Source organism: Leucopleurus acutus (genome assembly GCF_964270905.1).
Source record: "Leucopleurus acutus genome assembly, chromosome: 9".
NCBI classification, from domain to species: Eukaryota; Metazoa; Chordata; class Mammalia; order Artiodactyla; family Delphinidae; genus Leucopleurus; species Leucopleurus acutus.
The window spans coordinates 36,536,534-36,563,926 of NC_139144.1; the positions used below are offsets into that span (position 1 = coordinate 36,536,534).

Sequence of the window (27,393 nt, forward strand, 5' to 3'; positions counted from 1 at the left end):
CAATTATTCTGTTCGTTCAGAGGTATTCTTTCATGAAAATGAAATATAAAACAACGCATAGGAGAGAGGGGGAAGATGGCGGAAGAGTAAGACACGGAGATCACCTTCCTCCCCACAGATACATCAGAAATACATCTACACGTGGAACAACTCCTACAGAACACCTACTGAACGCTGGCAGAAGACCTCAGACGTCCCAAAAGGCAAGAAACTCCCCCATGTACCTGGGTAGGGCAAAAGAAAAAAGAATAAACAGAGACAAAAGAATAGGGACGGGACCTGCACCAGTGGGAGGGAGCTGTGAAGGAGGAAAGGGTTCCACACACTAGGAAGCCCCTTTGCGTGCGGAGACTGCGGGTGGCAGAGGGGGAAATCTTCGGAGCCACGGAGGAGAGTACAGCCACAGGGGTGCGGAGGGCAAAGCGGAGAGATTCCCGCACAGAGGATCAGTGCCTACTGGCACTCACCACCCCGAGAGGCTTGTCTGCTCACCCGCTGGGGCGGGTGGGGCTGGGAGCTGAGGCTCGGGTTTCGGTCAGACCACAGGGAGAGGACTGAGGTTGGCAGCGTGAACACAGCCTGCAGGGGGCTAGTGCTCCACGGCTAGCCAGGAGGGAGTCCGGGGAAAAGTCTAGACTTGCCGAAGAGGCAAGAGACCTTTCCTTCCCTCTTTGTTTCCGGGTGCGCGAGGAGAAGGGATTAAGAGCTTAAAGGAGCTCCAGAGACGGGCACGAGCCGCAGCTAACAGTGCAGACCACAGAGACGGGCGTGAGACGCTAAGGCTGCTGCTGCTGCCACCAAGAACCCTGTGTGCGAGCACAGGTCACTCTCCACACCTCCCTTCCGGGGAGTCTGATTAGCCTGCCACTGCCAGGGTCCCGGGATCCAGGGACAACTTCCCCGGGAGAATGCATGGCGCGCCTCAGGCTGGTGCAACGTCACGCCGGCTTCTGCCGTCGCCACAGGCTCGCTCCGCACTCTGTACCCCTCCCTCCCTGTGGCCTGAGTGAGCCAGAGCGGCCGAATTAGCGGCTTCTTTAACCCCGTCCTGTCTGAGCGAAGAACAGAAGCCCTCCTACACGCAGAGGTGGGGCCAAATCCAAAGCTGAGCCCCGGGAGCTGTGCGAACGAAGAAGAGAAAGGGAAATCTCTCCCAGCAGCCTCAGGAGCAGCAGATTAAATCTCCACAATCAACTTGATGTACCCTGCATCTGTGGAATACCTGAATAGACAACAAATCATCCCAAATTGAGGAGGTGGACTTTGAGAGCAAGATTTATGATTTCTTTCCCCTTTTCCTCTTTTTGTGAGTGTGTATGTGTATGCTTCTGTGTGAGATTTTGTCTGTATAGCTTTGCTTTCAGCATTTGTCCTAGGGTTCTATCCATCCGATTTGGGGGGTCTTTTTTTGCTTTTTTCTTACTTAACAAAATTCTTTTTTCTTAATAATTATTTTTATTTTAATAACTTGACTTTATTTTATCTTTATTTTATTTTATACTCTTTCTTTCTTTCTTTCTTCCTTTCTTCCTTCCTTCCTTCCTTGCTTTCTTTCTTTCTACTTTTTCTCCCTTTTATTCTGAGCCATGTGGATGAAAGGCTCTTGGTGCTGCAGCCAGGAGTCAGGTCTGTGCCTCTGAGGTGGGAGAGCCAACTTTAGGACACTGGTCCACAAGAGACCTCCCAGCTCCACATAATATCAAACAGCGAAAATCTCCCAGAGATCTCCATCTCAACACCAAGACCCAGCTTCACTCAATGACCAGCAAGCTACAGTGCTGGACACCCTATGCCAGACAACTAGCAAGACAGGAACACAACACCACCCATTAGCAGAGAGGCTGCCTAAAGTCATAATAAGTCCAAAGACGCCCCAAAACACACGACCAGACATGGACCTGACCACCAGAAAGACAAGATCCAGCCTCATCCACCAGAACACAGGCACTAGTCCCCTCCACCAGGACGCCTACACAACCCTCTGAGTTAACTTTAGCCACTGGGGACAGACACCAAAAACAACGGGAACTACGAACCTGCAGCCTGCAAAAAGGAGACCCCAAACACAGTAAGATAAGCAAAATGAAAAGACAGAAACACACAGCAGATGAAGGAGCAAGATAAAAACCCACCAGACCTAACAAATGAAGAGGAAATAGGCAGTCTACCTGAAAAAGAATTCAGAATAATGATAGTAAAAATGATCCAAAATTTTGGAAATAGAATAGAGAAAATGCAAGAAACATTTAACAAGGACCTAGAAGAACTAAAGATGAAACAAGCAACGATGAACAACACAATAAATGAAAATAAAACTACTCTAGAAGGGATCAATAGCAGAATAACTGAGGCAGAAGAACGAATAAGTGACCTGGAAGATAAAATAGTGGAAATAACTACTGCAGAGCAGAATAAAGAGAAAAGAATGAAAAGAACTGAGGACAGTCTCAGAGACCTCTGGGACAACATTAAACACACCAACATTCGAATTATAGGAGTCCCAGAAGAAGAAGAGAAAAAGAAAGGGACTGAGAAAATATTTGAAGAGATTATAGTTGAAAACTTCCCTAATTTGGGAAAGGAAATAGTTAATCAAGTCCAGGAAGCACAGAGAGTCCCATACGGATAAATCCAAGGAGAAACACACCAAGACACATATTAATCAAACTGTCAAAAATTAAATACAAAGAAAACATATTAAAAGCAGCAAGGGAAAAACAACAAATAACACACAAGGGAATCCGCATAAGTTTAACAGCTGATCTTTCAGCAGAAACTCTGCAAGCCAGAAGGGACTGGCAGGACATATTTAAAGTGATGAAGGAGAAAAACCTACAACCAAGATTACTCTACCCAGCAAGGATCTTATTCAGATTTGATGGAGAAATTAAAACCTTTACAGACAAGCAAAAGCTGATAGAGCTCAGCACCACCAAACCAGCTTTACAACAACTGCTAAAGGATCTTCTCTAGGCAAGAAACACAAGAGAAGGAAAAGACCTACAATAACAAACCCAAAACAATTCAGAAAATGGTCATAAGAACATACATATCGATAATTACCTTAAATGTAAGTGGATTAAATGGTCCCACCAAAAGACACAGACGCCTGAATGGATACAAAAACAAGACCCATATATATGCTGTCTGCAAGAGACCCACTTCAGACCTAGAGACACATACAGACCGAAAGTGAGGGGATGGAAAAAGATATTCCATGCAAATGGAAACCAAAAGAAAACTGGAGTAGCAATTCTCATATCAGACAAAATAGACTTTAAAGATTATTAGAAGAGACAAAGAAGGATACTACATAATGATCAAGGGATCGATCCAAGAAGAAGATATAACAATTGTAAATATTTATGCACCCAACATAGGAGCACCTCAATACATAAGGCAAATAGTAACAACCATAAAAGGGGAAGTCGACAGTAACACATTCATAGTAGGGGACTTTAACACCCCACTTTCACCAATGGACAGATCATCCAAACAGAAAATAAATAAGGAAACACAAGCTTTAAATGATACATTAAATAAGATGGACTTAATTGATATTTATAGGACAGTCCATGCAAAAACAACAGAATACACATTTTTCTCAAGTGCTCATGGAACATTCTCCAGGATATATCATATCTTGGGTCACAAATCAAGCCTTGGTAAATTTAAGAAAATTGAAATTGTATCAAGTATCTTTTCTGACCACAACACTATGAGACTAGATATCAATTACAGAAAAAGATCTGTGAAAAATACAAACACTTGGAGGCTAAACAATACACTACTTAATAACGAAGTGATCACTGAAGAAATCAAAGAGGAAATCAAAAAATACCTAGAAACAAATGACAATGGAGACACGAAAACCCAAAACCTATGGGATGCAGCAAAAACAGTTCTAAGAGGGAAGTTTATAGCAATACAATCTTACCTTAAGAAACAGGAAACACTTCGAATAAACAACCTAACATTGCACCTAAAGCAATTAGAGAAAGAAGAACAAAAAAGACCTAAAGTTAGCAGAAGGAAAGAAATCATAAAGATCAAATCAGAAATAAATGAAAAAGAAATGAAGGAAACGATAACAACGATCAATAAAACTAAAAGCTGGTTCTTTGAGAAGATAAACAAAATTGATAAACCATTAGCCAGACTCCTTAAGAAAAAAAGGGACAAGACTCAAATCAATAGAATTAGAAATGAAAAAGGAGAAGTAACAACTGACACTGCAGAAATAGAAAATATCATGAGAGATTACTACAAGCAACTCTATGCCAATAAAATGGACAACCTGGAAGAAATGGACAAATTCTTAGAAATGCACAACCTGCCAAGACTGAATCAGGAAGAAATAGAAAATATGAACAGACCAATCACAAGCACTGAAATTGAAACTGTGTTTAAAAATCTTCCAGAAAACAAAAGCCCAGGACCAGATAGCTTCACAGGAGAATTCTATCAAACATTTAGAGAAGAGCTAACACCTATCCTTCTCAAACTCTTCCAAAATATAGCAGAGGGAGGAACACTCCCAAACTCATTCTACGAGACCACCATCACCCTGATACCAAAACCAGACAAGAATGTCACAAAGAAAATTACAGGCCAATATCACTGATGAACATAGATGCAAAAATCCTCAACAAAATACTAGCAAACAGAATCCAGCAGCACATTAAACGGATCATACACCATGATCAAGTGGGGTTTATTCCAGGAATGCAAGGATTCTTCAATATATGCAAATCAATCAATGTGATACACCATATTAACAAATTGAAGGAAAAAAACCATATAGTCATCTCAATAGATGCAGAGAAAGCTTTTGACAAAATTCAACACCCATTTATGATAAAAACCCTCCAGAAAGTAGGCATAGAGGGAACTTTCCTCAACATAATGAAGGCCATATATGACAAACCCACAGTCAACATCGTCCTCATTGGTGAAAAACTGAAAGCATTTCCACTAAGATCAGGAACAAGACAAGGTTGCCCACTCTCACCACTCTTATTCAACATAGTTTTGGAAGTTTTAGCCACAGCAATCAGAGAAGAAAAGGAAATAAAAGGAATCCAAATCGGAAAAGAAGAAGTAAAGCTGTCACTGTTTCAGATGACATGATACTATACGTAGAGAACCCTAAAGATGCTACCAGAAAACTACTAGAGCTAATCAATGAATTTGGTAAAGTAGCAGGATACAAAACTAATGCACAGAAATCTCTGGCATTCCTATACACTAATGATGAAAAATCTGAAAGTGAAATCAAGAAAACACTCCCATTTACCACTGCAACAAAAAGAATAAAATACCTAGGAATAAACTTACCTAAGGAGACAAAAGACCTGTATGCAGAAAATTATAAGACACTGATGAAAGAAATTAAAGATGATACAAATAGATGGAGAGATAGACCATGTTCTTGGATTGGAAGAATCAACATTGTGAAAATGACTCTACTACCCAAAGCAATCTACAGATTCAATGCAATCCCTATCAATCTACCACTGGCATTTTTCACAGAACTAGAACAAAAAATTTCACAATTTGTATGGAAACACAAAAGACCCCGAATAGCCAAAGCAATCTTGAGAACGAAAAATGGAGCTGGAGGAAAAAGGCTCCCTGACTTCAGACTATACTACAAAGCTACAGTAATCAAGACAGTATGGTACTGGCACAAAAACAGAAAGATAGATCAATGGAACAGGATAGAAAGCCCAGAGATAAACCCACGCACATATGGTCACCTTATCTTTGATAAAGGAGGCAGGAATGTACAATGGAGAAAGGACAGCCTCTTCAATAAGTGGTGCTGGGAAAACTGGACAGGTACCATGTAGAAGTATGAGATTAGAACACTCCCTAACACCATACACAAAAATAAGCTCAAAATGGATTAAAGACCTAAATGTAAGGCCAGTAACTATCAAACTCTTAGAGGAAAACATAGGCAGAACACTCTATGACATAAATCACAGCAAGATCCTTTTTGACCCACCTCCTAGAGAAATGGAAATAAAAACAAAAATAAACAAATGGGACCTAATGAAACTTTAGAGCTTTTCCACAACAAAGGAAACCATAAACAAGACCAAAAGACAACCCTCAGAATGGGAGAAAATATCTGCAAATGAAGCAACTGACAAAGGATTAATCTCCAAGATTTACAAGCAGCTCACGCAGCTGAATAACAAAAAAATGAACAACCCGATCCAAAAATGGGCAGAAGACCTAAATAGACATTTCTCCAAAGAAGATATACAGACTGCCAACAAACACATGAAGGAATGCTCAGCATCATTAATCATTAGAGAAATGTAAATCAAAACTACAATGGGATATCATCTCACACCTGTCAGAATGGCCATCATCAAAAAATCTAGAAACAATAAATGCTGGAGAGGGTGTGGAGTAAAGGGAACAGTCTTTCACTGCTGGTGGGAATGTGAATTGGTACAGCCACTATGGAGAACAGTATGGAGGTTCCTTAAAAAACTACAAATAGAACTACCATATGACTCAGCAATCCCACTTCTGGGCCTATACCTTGAGAAAACCATAATTCAAAAAGAGTCATGTAAAAAAAAAAAAAAAAGAGTTATGTACCACAATGTTCATTGAAGCTCTATTTACAATAGCCTGGAGATGGAAACAACCTAAGTATCCATCATCGGATGAATGGATAAAGAAGATGTGGCACATATACACAATGGAATATTACTCAGCCATAAAAAGAAATGAAATTGAGTTATTTGTAGTGAGGTGGATGGACCTAGAGTCTGTCATACAGAGTGAAGTAAGTCAGAAAGAGAAAAGACAAATACCGTATGCTAACACATATATGTGGAATCTAAGAAAAAAAAAATGTCATGAAGAACCTAGGGGTAAGACAGGAATAAAGACACAGACCTACTAGAGAATGGACCTGAGGATATGGGGAGGGGAAGGGTAAGCTGGGACAAAGTGAGAGAGTGGCATGGACATATATACACTACCAAATGTAAAACAGATAGCTAGTGGGAAGCAGCCGCATAGCACAGGGAGATCAGCTCAGTGCTTTGTGACCACCTAGAGGGGTGGGATAGGGAGGGTGGGAAGGAGGGAGACGCAAGAGGGAAGAGATATTGGAACATATGTATATGTATAGCTGATTCACTTTGTTATAAAGCAGAAACTAACATACCATTGTAAAGCAATTATACTCCAATAAAGATGTAAAAAAAAAAAAAACAAGGCATAAATGTTTGTAGTCTGGATCATTTTCAAGAAGATGATTAAATGATTATTATCTAAATTGCTATACCTTTGTTTATAAATCATAATGTCTTAAGATAAAGTAACATTACATATGGTCAAATAATCTGGTCAAACAATATCTCTTTCCTCACAACATGAAAATTTGACCAAATTTAACATTAATTTTGTAGTATTCATTAGACTGGAGATCAAAAAGCAAATAAAAACTCTTCAATTTTTTAGCTATAATAAAAATTAATCTTGGTTATATCTCAGAATGCCACTTCATCTTTGTTTTTCTTTGTTTTTGTTTAAATAACAACCAGACCCAGGTTTGCCTCTCAATTGGCCCGATGATTTCACACTCCATGGCAATAGTGCTTCCAGTGCTATGAATCCATTCTGGAATGAACTGTCTGCATCTAACCCATTTTTGGATGACATAATTTAGCTAAGAAATAACCAGAAGAGAGATAATATTTCCAACTTGAAGGAAGATCCTTTTCTTTTTTTTAGAGAAGTAGAAACTGGAAATTCTTTTGGTTCTTCTGGTGATGAACTTGACGTGCATCAGTTGCTTAGGCAGTCTTCCTCAAGGAAATCTGAAAGATCTAATTGTTTCAGAACTTTTGGACATTTTAGATGACACAGCACATGCCCATCAGAATATACATAACTCTGACCAGATCTTAGAAGAAGACTTAGAATGGCTTCAAAATGATCGAGAGGCTTATAAAATGGCTTGGTTAAGTCAACATCACCTGGCCTGCTCCTGCCTAGATTTGAATACAATTAATCAGAGTCCTGGATGGGCCCAAACACAAGTTGCAGAGACCACAATAGTTTGCAAATTAAACTACCAGGGAGGGTCAGTACAATTACCTGAATCAGATATCACTGTTCATGTGCCCCAAGGCCATGTAGCTGTGGGAGAATACCAACAGGTATCTTGAAGGGCTTTTCTAGATCCTCCACAGATGCTAAACCATGATCTTTCATGCACTGTAAGCCCACTGTTGGAAATCATGTTAGGTAACCTTAACACAATGGAAGCCATTTTGCTAGAGATGAAAATTGGAGCTGAAGTGAAAGAGGATCCTTTCAGCCAAGTCATGACAGAAGTGGTGTGTTTTCACAGCCTGGGTAAAGAAGGCCCTTTTAAAGTATTAAACAATTGCTACATTTATAAAGACACCATCCAAGTCAAGCTAGTAGACTTGAGTCAGGCAATGTATCTAGTGGTTGCTGCACAAACTAAAGGTACTCAGTCACCAGCTGCCACCATTTGGGATTATATCCACAAAACCATCTCAGTTGGAACTTATGGGCATAAATATATCCATCCCAGTTTCACTGCTATTTTCACGGTTTGTGGACATAGTTATATGCCAGGAAGGCTTACAACCTCTGATATTAAGAAGGGTGAGGTGCTTCCCTGGTGGCGCAGTGGTTGAGAGTCCGCCTGCCGATGCAGGGGACACGGGTTTGTGCCCTGGTCCGGGAAGATCCCACATGCTGTGGAGCGGCTGGGTCCATAAGCCATGGCCGCTGAGCCGCAAAAAAAAAAAAAAAAAAAAAAGAAGGGTGGGAAACAACACATCTCCAGTTGTGTTTCAGCTCTGGAAGCATTCCTTCTTACTTGAAAAGCCACAAGATTTCAGTATTTCTGTCTTTTCATGTGATCCTGATTTTGAAGTAAAGGTAGAAGGAAAAGGGAAAGAAATTAAACAAAAGCAGTTGCAATCAGGTCAAGTAGTTCATCAACAATTTTTATTCTCCTTAGTTGACTCCAGAGAAATGCACTTGTTTGTTTTCCGTGTTCAAGTGGAGCCTCCCAATGGTAGGCCAGTTACACAGTTCTTTATTACTGCACCCGATCCAGCCCCAAACCTAAAAAGCCTCTCAAATCTGCCAGGTGATTTGCAGAAGGAGAAGGAAATCAAGTCTGCTCCTTTATTACCAACAGTGCGTGTTAAATATCCTACATTTCAAAACAAAAATTTGAACTTTGCCAACTATGGGGTAACCCTGAAGACAGTGCTAAGACAAAGCAAGATTGACTACTTACTTGAATATTTCAAAGGGGACACAGTAGCTCTTCTTGGAGAAGGTAAAGTAAAAGCCATTGGATGGTCCAAAGTGAAAGAATGGTATGTGGGAGTCCTGAGAGGTAGGATTGGACTTTTACATTGCAAAAATGTCAAGGTGATTGCAAAGGAACAAGTAATGTCTATGTCAGATAATGTCTTCAAAACCAGGAATCTTCTTGAACAAATTACCCTGCCTCTTAAAAAACTGACTTACATCTACTCAGTTGTATTGACCTTGGTGTCAGAAAAAGTTTATGATTGGAAAGTTTTAGCTCATGTCCTAGGTTACTCACATCTGGCACTGGAAGATTTTGATCGAATACAACCAGACAAAGAATCAGAAAAAGTTTCTTATGTTGTAAAGAAGTTAAAGGAAGATTTTCATGCAGATAGAAATACCAGGAAGTTTCTTTATGAACTTACTGTGGTGAGTATTGCTTGATCACAGTAATTTATTTACCATAGAGAACTTTATTGGCAATATTTATAAGTAAACATATGAGAGTAGTTAAAAAATTCTCAGCAGTCTCAAGTAAATTGAAGTCACTTTACAGCAAATATAGAGCTTTGCCTACAAGATCATATAACTGGTTTCTTAGATTTGACATTCAATTGTGATTTTCCCAGAAACTAGGCCCCCAAGGATCATCCTTTAATGGAAGATTAAAGATTCTGTTTGTGCTAGAGCATAACAGTTAAGAGATCCCTTCTTTTCCTTTTTCAAATATTTAGATAGCTCTTAAAATATCAGAGAAGCTCCAATTACATGAAAGTAAATAAGAACAAACTGAAACAAAGCTAGTTAACTTGGCCATTGGTATCGGTTCACTTTTTAGTGTTTTTTAGACATATCACCAATGTCTTTAACTTTAGCAATTTAATATTCATCCTTTGTATGCAATGCATCACAATCCAAAAATGATATTGCTAATTCCCTTCTTAATCTTCATGTTTTAATAGGACTCTTAGGATTCTTTTTTTTTAACATAGCATTCACCCCAGTGTAAGGCTCAGCAGAGATCTATAAAAAAGATGAAGAACTATTTTGCCTTAAATGTAGAAATTCAGTATTTTATAAAAGTAAAAAAAAAAAAAAGAGCATTATTTCTAAAAATGGCTAAAATGTGACTGTATAAATAATAATAATGATATATACCGCTTCTCTAGGGTTCTCTATGTGTTTGGCACTGTCCCCAACATCCTATACATGCTCTCTCATTTAGTCGTTTTAACCACTCTACAGGGTAAGTCTAGTTAGTATCTTCATCTTCAAATAGAGGAAACTGAGTCTTGGGCGGTTGGGCAACTTGCCCAAGTTCTGACAGTTGGTTAGTATCAGAGATGGGATTTGAAACCTTTTTGGTTCCAAAGCCATACGTAAAACCACTATGTCTTCCAGAAACAAAGGTATTAACAATGCATGCGTGTGTGTAAAAATATTTGTTTGAGTACGTATGTTGGTGTGTAGTAAATATCACTATTACTGTGCAAAGCTGGTGCTGTGTAAGAGATGTAGATCTTCACATAGATGAGGCAGGTTCATGTAGAGGAGCAAAGTTTTAACCAAAGTGCAAAAGGAGGAGAGAAATTTTTGGAGAGAAATTTATTCTGTGATGTTAACAATAATTTATATAATAAAGAACTATATATATAAAACAATCCCTCTCCTTCTGTTATTTTTATGTTTCTACAGTGATACTGTGAGGGGTGAATTTTTAAAGTCCAATATCTGATTGTTAAATAGGTGGTTTTATGATGGTGTGCTGCATTCTCACTTAACCCAGGCCATTTACAGTCATTGGCTGATCTACCTGGTTGAAGCTGCACATGCATTTTACAATAGCTCATTACCTCTCATAGCTCATGTTCAGCATGGAGCCATGAAAGTCTGAATTGAAAATTGCTTTCTTGTTTCTCTTAGTGGCAAAAAAGGTTATATTGGCCGAATGATCTGAAAGTTTAAGCCTGGTTACGCCTGCTCTGTGTTGGTGTGTGATAACTGAGTAGCTTTGGTGACTAACTAGACAGTGCTGGTGGAGAGCTCATTCAAGGGAGTAGTTCCTAAAATTTTATATTTTGCCTCAGTGGAGGCTTCAGAATTTCTGAATGGAAAGAGCTAAGGCCTGGCTATCTGACCAGAAGACAATGAAGCATATTGTATAGAGGCTACCCCTTGAAACTTCATTTGCATAGTAAGTGTACTTACTTGGTAATTCATTTTTACTTATTGTTTCATAATGATAAAGCTTTTCAGTGCCATTAAATGATGAAGGGCTACCAAACATCTTTATCTGAACAGAGATAGATAAATCTAATCTCGTATTTTAAAAATATATTCAAGGCAAAAGAGAAAGTCATAGACTTGTTTTAAAACATGCATGGTGACTGACAAATCTCAGATGCTTAATTAAGGAAGAAAGAGTCTGAAGGTTTTCCAGTGTGCATTGTTGAAACCTCAGTGTTTTATATTTGATACCTTGAGATTTAAATTTAGCAAAACTACACTGGTGGTGAATGGAGAGAGTAAATTTTTTTTAAGTCATAAATATTAATAGCTTTGTTCAAGGTTGTCAGAGTGTTTCATTTTTTATGCAATACACATGATTCTGGGAAGTTTTAAATCACATTTTGATTAAAAAACTAGAATAATGTACCAGCAACTGTGTGCTCCCCCTATAGAAATCCTGTAGCCAGTCCTCTGGTAAGGAAAGTAATTACTGTTCATATAGTAAATAATCATCTCTGGGTTGATAAATTATTGACTGCTAGAACCTCAGGGTATCTTTGGAAGTGGCTAATTCAACTTCTTCCTTTTGTAATTAAGGCTATTAAGAAATATATTAGTTCAGTGGTTTACACAAGAAATATATTAGTTCAGTGGTTTACACAATGAGTTAGTCCTAAATCTCCCCTAATTCTGGTCTAGTTGTGGTCTCTGTACTTTGCTTGTTGGATTTGCTTAAAAGGTAAATCAGCTCTTTGAATTTTAGAAAATTCAAATATATGTGTGGTGAGAAAAAGGATGCCAGTTTCCAGAATATGTAATGACAAATTTAATTTATAGAAAAAAGCTCAAATTAGTTGCTTTTAATTATGCCATGCAATTGTTGCTGCAGGCTCTGCTGAAGACTGGTTGCCAGGGGTTAGTAGCACATCTCGTCCAAGAGGCTGCTAGTCTGACTTCAGCTGTCAAGCTTGGAAAAGGCTGGAGGAAACTAGCTGAAAAGTTAGTACGACTCACAAAGCGACAAATGGAGGCATATGAAATTCCTCACCAAGGAAAAGCTGGAGATGTTGCTGTAGAGGTAAGATTTCTATTTGTCTAAATAGTGAAAAACTGCAGACCAGGTGAATCAAATGCAATCAAGAGTGCCCTACATATGTGGATTGATTGAGTGTTCTAGAGGATCCACTAACTGAAGTCACTGCCCCTATAACCATTGATATTATCTGAAATATACACACATCACTCTTTAAAGGTATTAAGAACCTTTAAAATATACTGATGTTTCTCCTATTGGATTGCATATCTCCATGGCCTTTTATCAAATAAATTGACCAAATTAAATAGGCAGTTAGTATGTAGGGCTATAATAACTTGAGGCAGAGAACAGATAAACTTTGAAGGGAAGAGTTGGGACCCAGTCATGACAAGGAAAAAGGACATAGTAATTAATATTTATCAGCCTCAGGCACAGACTTAGTCATTGGTGGTAAATAATGTTTGGTGACAAAAAGCATTAAGAGAGTAGATGGTGTGGGGTTCATTGGTAATGATAGCTAGAGATATCTACGAGCATTATCTCCTTTACAGTTTTGCATACAATAACTATAGACATCAAATACAGAATGACAGCATGTAGAACAAAGTAAATATTTAAAATTCAAATTTTTATTAATATTAAAACAAAGGTATACTATTAGGTGTAAGTTAGATAAATATTTTCTCTATTTAATACCATAAAGAAATGTGAATCAGTGTTTATTGACCTAAATAAAAATATTCCAGTGATGAGCACATATAAAATGTTCTGTATCTTTCTCTTACATGAGTGTAAACATTTTCAAGATATTTCAGTTAAGGAAAGATTATCTCTCTAGTTAGATGATGACTTGACAGCAGGCAAAAGCTGTATTTGCTACTTCCTTTATGAGCATAGAACTGGGTATTAATTTCTTGAGAAAATTTTCTTACTTTGAAGTAACTATGTCAGCTGGGTGTGCAGGACAAGACAAGCTTTTCCATGAAGGGTCAAGAGTCAAATCAAGTTAGTTGAATTCTAGCAGCTACAGTGGAAGTCTCAGCAGGCTGGCTTCTGGTTTCCTAAAACCTGACTCTCTAAACAAGATTCTTTAGCCACGACTAGCCAAAGGCTGAAGCCATATTTCCTTTGCATAGATTACATTTATCTCTATATACTAAGAAGGGCATTACAACCTACAGATCAGTTTTTACTGAATGAGCCAAAAATGAGAGATCTTTAAGAAATAAAAAAGGAACAGTACTGTACGTGATATGCTACTCTGATATTTTAGTTAACTGACTAAAAATTTGTGTAATTGAGATACCACTACATACGTATTAGAGTGGCCAAAATCCAGAACACTGACCACACCAAATACTGTTGAGGATATGGAGTAACAGGAACCCTCACTCATTGCTGGTGGGAATATACAATCACTTTGGAGCACCTTGGCTGTTTCTGGCAAATGAAACATACTCTTGGTATGTGATCCATCAGTCATGCTCCTTAGTATTTATCCAAAGGAATTAAAAACTTTTGTCCACACAAAAACCTGCACATGAATGTTTATAGCAACTTTATTCGTAATTACTAAACGTGGAAGAAACCAAGAGGTCCTTCAGTAGGTGAATGGATAAATAAACTGTGGTACAATGGAATATTGTGTGACAATGGAATATTATTCAACACTAAAAAGAAATGAGCTATGAAGCCATGAAAAGACATGGAGGAACCTTAAGAGCACATTACTAAGCAAAAGAACCCAATCTGAAAAGGCTATATACTGTACGAGTCCAATATATGACATTCTGGAAAAGTCAAAACTATGGAGACAGTGAAAAGATCAGTGGTTGTCAGGGGTTGGGAGGGAAGGATAAATAAGCAGAGCACAGAGGATTTTTAGGGCAGTGAAAGTACTCAGTATGATACCATAATGATGGATACATAACATTTTATATTTGTTCAAACCCATAGAATGTACAACACTGGGAGTCAACCCTACAGTAAACTATGGACTTTGAGTGATTATGATATATTAGTGTAGATTCATCAGTTGTACCAAATATACCACTATGGTGAAGGGTGTTGATAATGGGGAGGCTGTGCATGTGGGGGGGGGCAGGGCATAAACAGGAAATCTCTATACCTTCCTCTCAATTTTGCTGTGAACCTAAAATGGCTCTAAAAAAAAATCTTTTAAAAAACGTTGTCTCATTGAAATCAGGACTTATTTTTTTCTTAATAAGATCGGTTTTTAAAAAGGTTTTATTTAGAGTTGTTTATCAGAGTGCTATTTATCAAAGAGTTTTTTGTTAAGTATCCAACTTCTCTCTGATTGTGGTTGTTTACAGTTTGTCCTCCCCAGAATCTTCATGGAGGCCAACAAACAGGCTACTTTTCCTTTATTTACTTTTGCACAGCCCAAATCACAAATGACTAAGTCTATGCCTGAGGCTGATAAACACTCAGAAGCAGAAAGGAAAGCCCCTATGTGTCTTTCTAGGGGCTATTGTTCAATCTGTTGGGATCAACACTAACAATCATCACTTTGATGCGTATTGTTAAATGTTTAGAAAATAATTCACAGCATATTGGCCTGAAGCTATTCCAAATAATCTATGAGAATCTTTACCTTTTAGGCCATGTAAAGTAAGGGTAAATATATGCTGATTTCCATCTCTCTGAAAAAAATATAGTTGTACAATATTTTTCTCCTAGGAAGGAGATGATTCTTAAATATGATCAATTTACAAGTTAAGCAGTTGATTTCAAAACATACTTATATTAGTTCTGGGTAGGGTGTACAGAGGGAGGGAATTGAAATTGGGGCAGGGAGATAACAAGTTCTTGTGGTTCCCATGCTGCTTTTATTTCCTTTATCTCACTTCCTCAGTGGGCACAAATTTAGAGAATTTCCTCCTATGTGTGCCAATGTCTACAATCATGTTCTTTTCACTCACTTTCCTTGCTTTTCAACTTCTCCCTTTTTCCTTTGTTCTATTTTTATTTTATCTAATAGTTATGTGGCACTTACTCTGTGCCAGCCACTATTCCAGTAACATTTCAAAAATTAACTTATTTAATCCTTTCAACAAAAACTTGTGGGGCAGATACTAATGTTATCTAAGCTGTAGGGAGGCTAAGTAACTTGCTCAAACATGCATAGCTAGGAAGTCATGGAACGAGTTTTGGAGCACAAATCTTGACTTTGGGGTCCTTGCACTTTAACCATTACACTCTGACCATCCAGTCCAAATCCAATATAGTGGCTGAGTGGCAGAGCTGGGAGTTACGGTTAGGATGGAGAGTTTAAGCAACTAATTTCACTTTTTCTTTTTTCAAGCTATGATAGGATACTATCAAAATTTGCCTCAACATCTTCATCAAGCCTCAGCCAATTAAAGAATGGATTATTAATAGTGTGTCAGATTTTTCTTCAGTACTTCTGACCACTTCTTATTCTTTTCTTTTTTAAAATTTTTTAATTTAATTTAATTTTATTTTTTATACAGCAGGTCCTTATTAGTCATCAATTTTAATACACATCAGTGTATACATGTCAATCCCAATCACCCAATTCATCACACCACCACCACCCACGCCCCACCACCCCCCACGCCGCTTTCCCTTATTCTTTTCTAAGATGAAAAAAGTCTCTCTCTGGAGACTTCTGAGAACAACACTTTTAAATTAACCGTCTCCCTAAGTAAAATTTTAAGAAAATTTTAGGAAATTTTCTAATGACACTGTAATTCCTACGTGAAAGAAAAATTATAAAACTTGGAATATGATTATAAGCAAAACATGTTTTTCAGAGTATTTCTTTTGGGAAAAAAACCTATTTATACTTATACAAAGACATTTAACTCTTGCCAAGGTTTTCCTGTGAAAGTTAGTAAAAATTCATTGGAATTTTTCTGAGCTTTAATTTAAAAAAATAGGTATCAATAAAATATTAGAAAAATAGCGCATTTTAAAAACAGTTGTATTTTACAAGTGGAAATGCTGGGGATTTCAGGACCAAGATATTCACAGGCCTAAATTAGGTACTCTTTATTTAACCTTCTGGAGATTATCACCATATATGATAATAACTTCCTTAGCAACTCTCTCACCTTGGTTCCCTGCCTAACAATAAAGGTTATGCTCTTTCCCTCTTATTCAATATGGACATTTATTCATTAAGGACACTAAGGGTTCGCTTCCCCTTTTAAATTACCTACTACCAGTGCCCACTGGGTTCCAATAAACCTGTTGAGGCTGATTTCTTATTTGACTTATCAGAATGGGCCATCCTCCCTATGAAAGCCCGATGAAGTGAACATTCCTAATTGTAATGTTTTCATCTCAGAAACCACTCACCTATAGACAGCTGTAACCAGCAAGATATATTTATGTCTTCTTGCCATCTGTACTTAATCAGTGAGGATCTAATTCTCTGTTCTATCTTCTAGCTACAATCTTTTCCCTCCTCATTCTCTAACTGACAGCTGTAGTGTTCAGAGCACTTTATTCTAAGTCTAGATTAAAAATGGGAAAGTAGGTAATCCTCAAACAGCTAATTTTATTAGTACTTTTATAGGTGAATAAAAATTCTATATGGAGTTCTTCCTACTTTTTTAGAATCTTGCCTCTGTATCCTTGCTTTCAGTATTAAATTAATCCATACAATTAATATGTTTTCTGGGATTATCAGTTCTCCGCATTATCAGTTCTCAGTATCCCTGGTAGCTACAACAAACACAAACAGAATGAAAAATATGAATTTTTTTCTCTAAAGCCAAGTTTCATTTGGCATGGGAATTGGGATAAACTTAATATTTGAATTGTTATATTTTAAACAAGTATATGATTAGATGCTGAAATAAGTAAATATAACTAATAATGAGAATGATAATAGTTGTTGCAATTTATTGCATATTTATTGTGTGTCATCTAATCATTATGATCATTTTCTTTGTAATATCTCATGTACTGTAACAAAGTTTGTAAGGAAGACATTAGAACCATCCTCTTTTTACAGATATGCAAACTGAGAGTGAATGCATTTGTGTAAGCTATCCAGAATTACATGGCTGTTAAGTGACAGAACTAGGATTTAAATCCAGGTTTGTTTTACACACAGTTATTCTCTTGCTCTGCTGATGATAAATTCTTTCAGAGTTAACTAAACGAAAGAAGATCAAAGAGGCAGGTGCTGTCAGAGGGCACATCCTAGTCCTGAAGGATGGGTAACATTTGAATAATTGGAGAGGACTAGAAGGGGAGTTCAGTGCTTCTGGATACAATGACTTCTAGAGACCACTGAGGAGAATGTGTGGGCTTGAGGAGAGAGTGCATCTTATTAATTATGGGGAGACACGGTTGGATATATATATTTTGGAGAGTCTTGAATGACTGCCAGAGCAGAGGTTAAGATTCCTTGTCTGGATTTCTGTTTCAGCTCTACCATCTATTAGCCCTAAGACCTTGGACAAGTCATTTGACTTTTTTAGGAATCTTTTTTTTTTTCTGTAAAAAAATCATTTTTTTTGTAAAATCATTTTTTGTAAAATGATAGTAATAATACTGTCGTATTCATCAGATGTTTGGAGGATTAAGTGAGATAATATATGTGAAATATTTGGGAAAATGCTTTGCACATTGTAATAGCTAAATATATATTATATTATTATTATTTATTTTGTCTAAGAGGAAGAGGTAAATTTGACAACTGTGTGACACTGAGTGATTTTGGAAAAGGGAATAAAGTATACTAACTTTTTAGTATTATGGTGGAGAGTAACTATAGAAAGAATGTAGGTAAGGGGAAAGTCAGCAGTGATTTTGAGCCTTCTCTTCTGAGAAACTGGCAGAATGGTAATGCATGGAAAAAATGAGAAAAAAAATCCTGGCTGACCAGCTTTTTCTTACTGGCTTAACAACATTTAATTTTCCTTGGAAAATATCTCTTGCAAAAGGTAAAAGGAATGTCCTTCAAGTCTTATGGTTTTCTGATTTTCCGACTCACACTGCAATGCCTGGATTCTGCTTACAGGGATGTGGCATTGTCTGGTTCTGTATCTGGGCCCGGCTCAGTTCTAGCCTTAGTACTTAAATTTATGATTTGCTGTTCTTTTACAGTAAGAAGTATATTTATAATTTCTTTAAAAAGGGGAGAGTATTATATGGAAATTCATCTACCATTGGTAAAATGTATAGAATAATTTCTCAAATCTTCATTGTTTGTATTAGAGATTTGGCACAGTGACATAATATTTAGATTATCATTGTTTATTTTGTACAGTACTATAATGCTTTGTGCTATAATCTTTAATTCCGAAAACATACTCCATTTTTTGAGACGATGGAATAAAGAAAAAAGGATATCACAGTGTAATACATTGGGGTAACACATTGTATTCCTATGATCTTTGGTTTAATTCTGCATTATATATCTGATTACCACACTGAAAATCAAATAGAAGTAATAATCATATTAGGTTAAATATTACAAAGGTATTTAAAAATGTATTTAGAGACACTAATATTTGAATTCGATTTTAGATTTTTCTTTATTAAGATTTATTGTTAGGGATCACAAACAATAGGAAATTTCAGAAAACCAAAGCCCAGCTAATTATAAGACTTAAATTAGCATTTATTAAAACTGTTTACTACTGAAATAAATTTGTTGCAATACAATAGTGAGATGGCCTCGTAATTATAACCAGGTGACCTGTAGTCTCTTCCTAATTAAGAATTGGTTGGAATAGCTTAGCCAGCAGGTTCTCCTAAGATGTTAGACTATTTTGATGCCGTAGTAAGGAATGTGTCCTCTGTCTTCCTGTGGCTCATGCTTAACCCCTGAAGTTTCAAGTGGTTATTTCTAGAGCAAACACAGCTGGCTGTACCCAAAGAGACTTTTCCAAGAAAATATTAGGTCAAGTTTTAACCAAGTCCAGTACCGTCTCCTTTCTAAGGAAATAGGGACCCCAGATATGTTAGTCTCCCTTCTTTTCTAAAGATAACGGCAACCTCATTTCAATAATATTTATGTAGTTACCAATTAAAGGTGATGGAAGGCCCACCTCGATATTGTAAATGATGCACTGAAGATAAAATGCATATAATAATCATTAATGAGACAAATGTCCCTTGATACTTCTTCAGATAATTGTACTTAAAATGAAATGTTGCTCCAATCGTTTTATGAGGAAAGTAGGTGGATTATTAATCCTTTAATGTGGCAAAATGTAATTATCCAAAGGTAGTTAAAACCACTTGCGTTCTTTATACTATTCATATTTTATGAGCTAAAAAAAGACATAGAGTGCTTTGCTCAAATTTGAATTCCTTTTGTTCATGTTGCATTTCGTTATCTAGTGAGTCTGATTGGCTTTTGGAAACAAGCACTCTAAATTTAGAAAACTTTTTTTTTTTAATCTCTATTCCATTTCATTTCTTTTGGCATCCCACTTATTACTTTTTCATTGCTCCTTTACCTTCTTATTTGTCCTCTAGTATCTGGAAGATAAACCAAAGACATATTCCTACTATACAAATTCTGGGAGCTTAGAAACTGCTCAGCTTTGGTAGATTAAATGCCTACTGATGCTGCTGCCCTTTATATAAAGAGATCAAAGCACATAGATGAGAAATTAATAACTCTCTGCTTTTATTAGCCTCATGCTTCTTATTCAGAGATGAATGCATAAACACCATGAAGTTAACATCAAAAAGCTAAGAGTAAAGGGGCAAGAATGATGCTTGTGTGTCAGATATTTGTGATAAAGATGAGAAGCCTGATGGAAGTTGTTTTGTGATCAGGAATAATTCAAGAAAAACAAACACTGAAGAGCATGCTTTCCTTCTGATTAGTCAAAGCATTAGTGCAGTGTTTCTGCATATCTTCCATTAAATCATAACACTGAGCAAGAGAGGAAGAACTATTTTTAGACCACTGAATAGGTATAAGATAATGTAAACCTGGAACAGATCTTGGCAGTCCACAACTCATTTCCAGTTTTAGATGACTTAACTTAGATCATTCCGGAAAGAAAATTGTTTATTCCACTCATTCATTCAAACTTTTCCAGAGAAAATGATTTCATTTTCTGTTTAATTTATTACAACGTTTAGAATCCTTGTGGCCTTAATGTGTATGTATATTTGGACATAATTTCATAAAGTCTGTAGTTAATTAACGTATGGAAGTTACCTTTTGTGTCTTTGCCTGTGATAACATATGTTCACTTGCTGAGTACGAAAATAGAATGATCTTAGAAAATTAAAAAATGCTGAAGAAAAATGTAAGTATTTAAGAACTTGAGTCCAAATGTCATATATCTATACCGCAAAGGATGACAAACAACTGATTAGACTTTTGCATTGATGAAAGCTGGACTTCTATCAGGCTTTGTTAAGGCAATCTCAGTATAGAAAAAGTTGTACTGACTCTGCCTGGCAGAGACTTTCTTATTGAGGGAAAACGTAGTTCTTAATATTTTTCATCAGTGTATCAAGTGCATAACTACACCATATGCTTTTGAACCCATTCCTTCTCTATTTTTCTTGATACTTGCCCCCTTAGTTACATGCCCCAACTCCATAATTTTTTTTTTTTTTTTTTTTTTTTTTGCGGTATGCGGGCCACTCACTGCTGTGGCCTCTCCCGTTGCGGAGCACAGGCTCCGGACGCACAGGCCCAGCGGCCATGGCTCACGGGACCGGCCGCTCCGCGGCACGTGGGATCTTCCCGCACCGGGGCACGAACCCGCGTCCCTTGCATCGGCAGGCAGACTCTCAACCACTGCACCACCAGGGAAGCCCCATAATTATTTTAATGTTTGTCTGTGTTTATGTCTTTTCTGTCTAAAGAAAGTTAACTTTTCTCCTTGAGTATGTTGCGTTTGCTACCTCTCTAGTCCTCAACAACCCTAAATTCTCCATCTGGCTAAGTTAGGATTCAAACCAAACTCTCCTTTCAATTAATATTACTTTATACAGACCTTTTTCCTTTTAAACATACTTTCATTTTCCACTGCTTCTACTTCTAGCTTTGTCTTTCTTCCTTTAACTTCCAAATTCCAGACATGACCCATTTGTTCTGTGGCTTCCAGTTCCTTGGCACCTGCTCATACCTGCAGTCTGCCTTCCACCACTCTCTTGAAACTGCCTCCTCCAAGGTTACCAAAGTCCTTTCAATTGCCAAAATCCTGAATTTTCTCAGTTTTCTTTCATGTTTCCACATCACTTGATGTTCGAGGTAGCAGAAGATGTAACAGAAAAGAGATGTCCTGAGTGAGTGCCATGCTGGTAAATGTTTTACAAGTTCTTCAAGGGAAGAAAAGCCCTAACTTAAAGCTTTTGCCCATTTCCTTGGTGTAAAAACTCCCAACATGGGTGATTTTAATCTTACAATGTGATGTCACTGAACATGGAATTGGGAGGCTATATGAACAATAGGCTGGTGTGAGCCAGCTCCAGCAAATCACTGAATGTCCTTTGGGGGATACTATCAGCCCTTAACTTTTGCAACATGAAGCAATCTGCTTCATTTTCTATTACTCTGACACTAGCTTCTCTCCATCCTTTTATTGCTTCTCTTTCTTAGTTGTGGTCCCTAACTGTAGACTTAATTAAAGGTTAAATTTTTCATCCCTTTTTTTTCCTCCGTGGCATTTTCCTCTACTCTCATGCTTTTCACCATCAGTTTAGCACAAGTGACGCTAAACTCTTGCCTACTCCCTAGAGATCATCTCTCTATTCCAATTTCTTATTGGAAATAAGAGATAGCCCCTTTTTACTTCAAGCTCAGTAAGGCTAAAATCCGACTGCTTATCTTTCCCTCACCCAAAAAGTACCCACTTTCCACCATATCCTACTGAAAAGCATTAAATGCAAACAATATGCCAGACCCTTCATGAGGTACTTTGGACACAGACATGGAGATTATTATCCATATTTTATAGATTAAAAAATTCAAAGCTCAGATAAGTTAATAAATTTACTCTAACTGACCCATCCAATACCCAATGGAAATCAGATGTGAACCCAGGATTCTGAAATCAAAACTCATCTTTCTTTCTGTTACACCATAGTGCTTCTCGGTTGATGGAACTATCCTTTTTTTTCTTACACTGAATTAGAATGTGCAAGTAATTTTTGAGTTTTTCTTAATCATTATTTAGTATAAAACCCTGTCTATTCATACATTGGGCCAGTGTTTGTGCAAGTATGTATCTCCCTTCTATGCTTTAAAGCTTCTAAAAACAAGAGCCCTGCTATATATCAACATCTTATTCCTTTTTGTAACAAAATTCCTTATAGCAGTAACTCAGTAATTTTGATTTAATAAGTGAAATAATTAATTAATGAACAACAATGTATTTCAAATATTTTCACTGTATGTGTACTACAGTGGTGTTTCTCTGTCATCTGTATTGAGAGCCACCAAATGATGTTATATATAGCAGAACAAATTTTGCACTGAAGGAATATTCAGGCTTAATTTGCTACAAAGAGGAGCAAAAATGGGATGCAAAATGTGCTCGTATTTTAGTACAAATCATGCAGTTTACCATTGCCATAGTATTTTTAGCCCAAAGCCACTGTACCTATTTCTAGGTAGCTTATGGTTTAGACTCCAGGGGATCTCCAATGAGTGTAGAGCAGTATGCCTCCTTGTATTTCTGCCTAATTCAGAGGACTCCTGGAAAGTCTTTTTACCCTTTCAGAGGTCCTAATTAGGGTCCAGGACTCAGCAATCTTTCCACATTTCTCTGAATTGCAAGAGCTGACCATACTGTTCTGCTATCAGTACAAATTGCCAGACTTGAGGAGATTATGTGGCCCTCTGCCTAAGTAAGTTGGTAAGTGTATCATTGGACTTCTGCATCTGTAGTTTCTAATTCCCATATCACCTTGGTGTATTTCCTGCTTCTGACAGCAGCAAGGGGCTCCTTCGTCATTGAGTATGCCTCAGGCCTTTTCTATACATAGCAATGCACTGTGCTGCAGCAAGATATGTGATGCAGAGCTTTTCTACCCAGGAAAGTTAGTGAAGATGTGTACTTTGAATCTGCACTGTAGTGCACAACCTGTAAATTACCCATCTGCAATTCTTAAGAGACATCTGTTTTCAGTGATACTGTGCCATTACCTTGGTACTGAAATGCTCTCAGTTGCTGTTTATCATAAAATATCTTCAAATACATCTTTTTATCAGACTCAGTCACTAAGGGGCTTAGAATAAAGTCTTAGAAGCCTTTAGCTATAAACACTTATTTTAAACAATATATAACAAGTTGAAAAATAATGTAACAGCTAGTTGAGCATCAGGGAATTTTAAATGAATGCAACATAGAATACAGGTCTCAAAGCTTTTACAGTAGGTCACGGGATTATTCCCACTACAGAATAATCTACTCATTTAGTGCTTTTTTGCATCTTAGCAGTGATAGGCAAGATTGAATCTGCCAAAAAGGCTCTATTAATATGCCTCACCTCATCTTCCATTGCAGAGTATTAGTGGGACTTACTCTTTGGGAGGTTTGGTTTCAGTGTGAATATTCAGAAAAATAGATGAGAGAACACCTCATTCACAGTTCTTTATAAATCAGCTTGGTGAGGATAAAGCTTATATACAGAAATATGGGATGATTTCTGTTGCTGCATTATGACTACATAGATAGGGTTTAACTTTGATAATTATCTTCCATTCAATACCTTGAAGACTCGAGCTTTGTCTAGAGAGGTGAAAATATGGGTGTTCATGGCTTCCCAGGAATGCTAACTGGATAAATAACATCAAATTATCCTTTGAGCCTGATGCATAGCGTTTCATATAGATTGAATTGAAACATAACAGAACTCCTTATTTAGGTCTTTCATTCTTTTAACTTCAATTGTAGGGTATATGGGGGTATCAGTGGAAGGTGAAGGATTATATCCCAAGGCCCTTTATCATGTGATATTACTGTTAATTGAGTCTCTGTTTTAAGAGGGCAACTCTGTATAATGTGTAGCTAACAATCTGTGTTCCTGCACTTTGAAAGTGATAAAATGACAAATGAATTAGTTTAGTGAACCCAAATAAGTAGCAAGTAACAAAGTTTATATTCCAAATATTCCAGTTACAAGTGCAGAGATCGTTTCGTTGTTTTCCTAGAGAAAATGTATTTTAACCTGGGTGTGTGTCTGTGTGTGTGTGTATTCCACAATTTGTCTTATTTGGTCGGCCTTTGTCTCTAGTCTCTCTAAGCCTGGTTGCCTTGGTTACCATTACATACACCCTTGTATGTGAGGTTCCTCTTTGGCGTACATTTATTTCTATGGAAACAATGAGGTCATTGGTATGGGTAGGTGCTTAGGGAAAGCATAATAAGTATTGAATATCTATCTTCTTTTGGTCATTAAAATGTATCATTAAATTATTTTTTAATTAGAGAATTATATTTTTGCTTTCCTTTTGACTTGATCGTGAAGCTACATTTTTCCTCGTTTATAGACTTGGTCAAATAAAATGACTTAAATCATTAGATATACTGTATACTTCCTTCTTGTTATATGTGGTATGGTAAAGATCTCCACAGACACATAACAATAAAAGAGTTATTATTTTAACCTTAAAGGTCTGTCAGAGAGCAAAAAGTTTATCGCAATAACATCTGTTACAATAAAAAAATTGCACAAGGAATTTTGTATTCCTATGAAGACAATGAACAATGTTTAGATCATGAATCAAGGAAAAAAAAAGCCCTACTTGTGGTCATTATTTTTTAAATCTTGAGGTTTAGAAACAGAAATATAACAGAGGAGTGATAGTTATTAAAACATGTTTTCTGTGACATTAAATAAGTTATATGTAATTGGTATTCCATTTTCTTCTTAAGTTTTAAGAGGCTTTTAAACCTTTTTTTAAAGCATCTATTTTCCTCTCTGATTTATTTCCAAACTACTCCAGTTTAATGTTTTTTTTTCTTTATAGATGATGTGGAAACCTGCCTGTGATTTTCTCTATACTTGGAGTGCTCACTACGGAAATAGTTACAGAGATGTGTTACAAGACCTTCAATCAGCTTTGGACAGAATGAAAAACCCTGTGACCAAACAAAGGCGAGACTTAACTGGAGCTTTAATACTAGTAAGTTCTTTAGAGGTTTTGAGAGCAACTACATTCTCCACTTCTGAGGAAGTATAGAATTGAAGAGTATGTTTTGGAGGAGGGAGTAGGGGGAGAAAGGAAAATAAAGGGGTGTGTATGTGTGGTTGTGTGTGTGTGTGTGTGTGTGTGTGTGTGTGTGTGTGTGTGTGTGTGTGAAAGAGAAAGAAGCTCAGAAAAGTATTACTTTTTTTCATGTTTGAAAAAGTATTTTTTCCTGGTGAAAGCACAGCCTAACACAAAATCCAAGGATGTGTTTTATAATCAAATATGCATTTTTATATATGTTTCAACTGCAAACATTAAGCGGCTTTGTTGCTGAGAAGGGAAAGAAAAGCCCTCTCTCCCTTTCAAAGTTACTTTTAATTTCTTTTAGTTAAAACAAATGACAGCTAACATAGTTACATCACACAGATACCCAGATAATCTAGAGACTCTCAATGTGAACACTGGAATTTTGCCAGCAGACAGGTAGGGAGAGAGGAGAAGCAAACAATACTCTGTGGCCAGGGACAGGGCTACAGGCTTTCTATGCCTGATCGCTTATTTCTCAGTGGTGTTTGCCAACATTATTCCCATTTTTCATGTGAAGAAACTAAGGACTGGAGAGGATGCTCAGGGCTCTACAGCCAGTGTGAAGGAGGTTTTCTGTTTGCAGAACTTGGTTCTGGATTTTTAAGAAAGCATAGAACATAGGAATATAGTTTAAAAAAATCAAAATGCATATTAAAACTTATAGGGAAATGGTAATGCTTTCATTTTCATTGGAACTCACTGCTCTTTTGTACCATCTCTTGAAAGACTGCCAGAAGGAACACATGATCTATCGGAAATCTGTTGTCTGTACCCACTAGCTGGAGTTTTCACCACCTTCCTCCAGCATCTTGAGACCTAGTTAATCCTGCCTAAGTTTTGGACTTTTTCTTCAGGATCATAGTGCAGAGTAGTTCTTTAACTCTCAAAGATTTTTAAATACAACAGTTATTTTTTAAAAACCTGATTTATCACTGCTGAGTGCAGTAGTCTTAACCACTAGAACCACTGATAACTGTGTGTGTGCATGCTCATGTGTTCATGTAAACACGTGTGTGTGTGTTTGTTTGTGTGCACCAGAGTGTTTTCTAAAGCTTTTGGAAGACAAAGATGATATAGAAATTTGGGCCAGTATAAATGCTAACTGTTGGAGAGTTGATAAAGAGATGGTCTGTGCTTACTCCTATGTTCAATCCTCTGCCGCGTGCCAGTGTTTATGTGTTTTAGACAGTCATTCATTTATTGGCATTCAGTTGGCAGATGGAGTGTGTGTACCTACTCTGTGGCAGACACATAGATGTTTGAGGTTAATAATGGGGAAAAAACAGCATGATCGTTGACTTCAATTCTGCTGAAGTGATAGAGACAATAATAAAAAAAATACACAGTTAAATCTAAAATGGCATCTGCAATACCTGCTGCAATGGAAAGGCTGGGAAGCTAAGAGATACAGATATTGGGGGACATCATATAGATCAGGGAGATCAGATAAGTTTTCCCTGGTAAAGAAAGGATGAGCCTGAAGGAAGATTAGATACTACTTCTGGTCTGGGGAGGTTGGAAGAGGCAGTTCCTCAATGCACTGAAGCCCTCAGGCAGGAGGAGAGCCCAGGAGATGCAGGGAGCCAGGATG

General features: G+C 37.2%; 1 protein-coding gene across 1 annotated transcript in view; it reads left to right on the forward strand.

Annotated features, from left to right (window-relative positions):
• Positions 1–25,766, forward strand: part of MACC1 (MET transcriptional regulator MACC1) — a gene marked incomplete at both ends in the record, with an annotated part of 47,479 nt that extends 21,713 nt beyond the window's left edge. The window contains 7 exon segments of the mRNA XM_082846201.1: positions 7,575–7,696; positions 7,700–7,863; positions 7,865–8,198; positions 8,202–8,670; positions 8,834–9,765; positions 12,455–12,643; positions 25,554–25,766. Coding sequence (XP_082702327.1) covers positions 7,575–7,696; positions 7,700–7,863; positions 7,865–8,198; positions 8,202–8,670; positions 8,834–9,765; positions 12,455–12,643; positions 25,554–25,766 — 2,423 coding nt within the window.
• Positions 25,767–27,393: the final 1,627 nt, after the last annotated feature.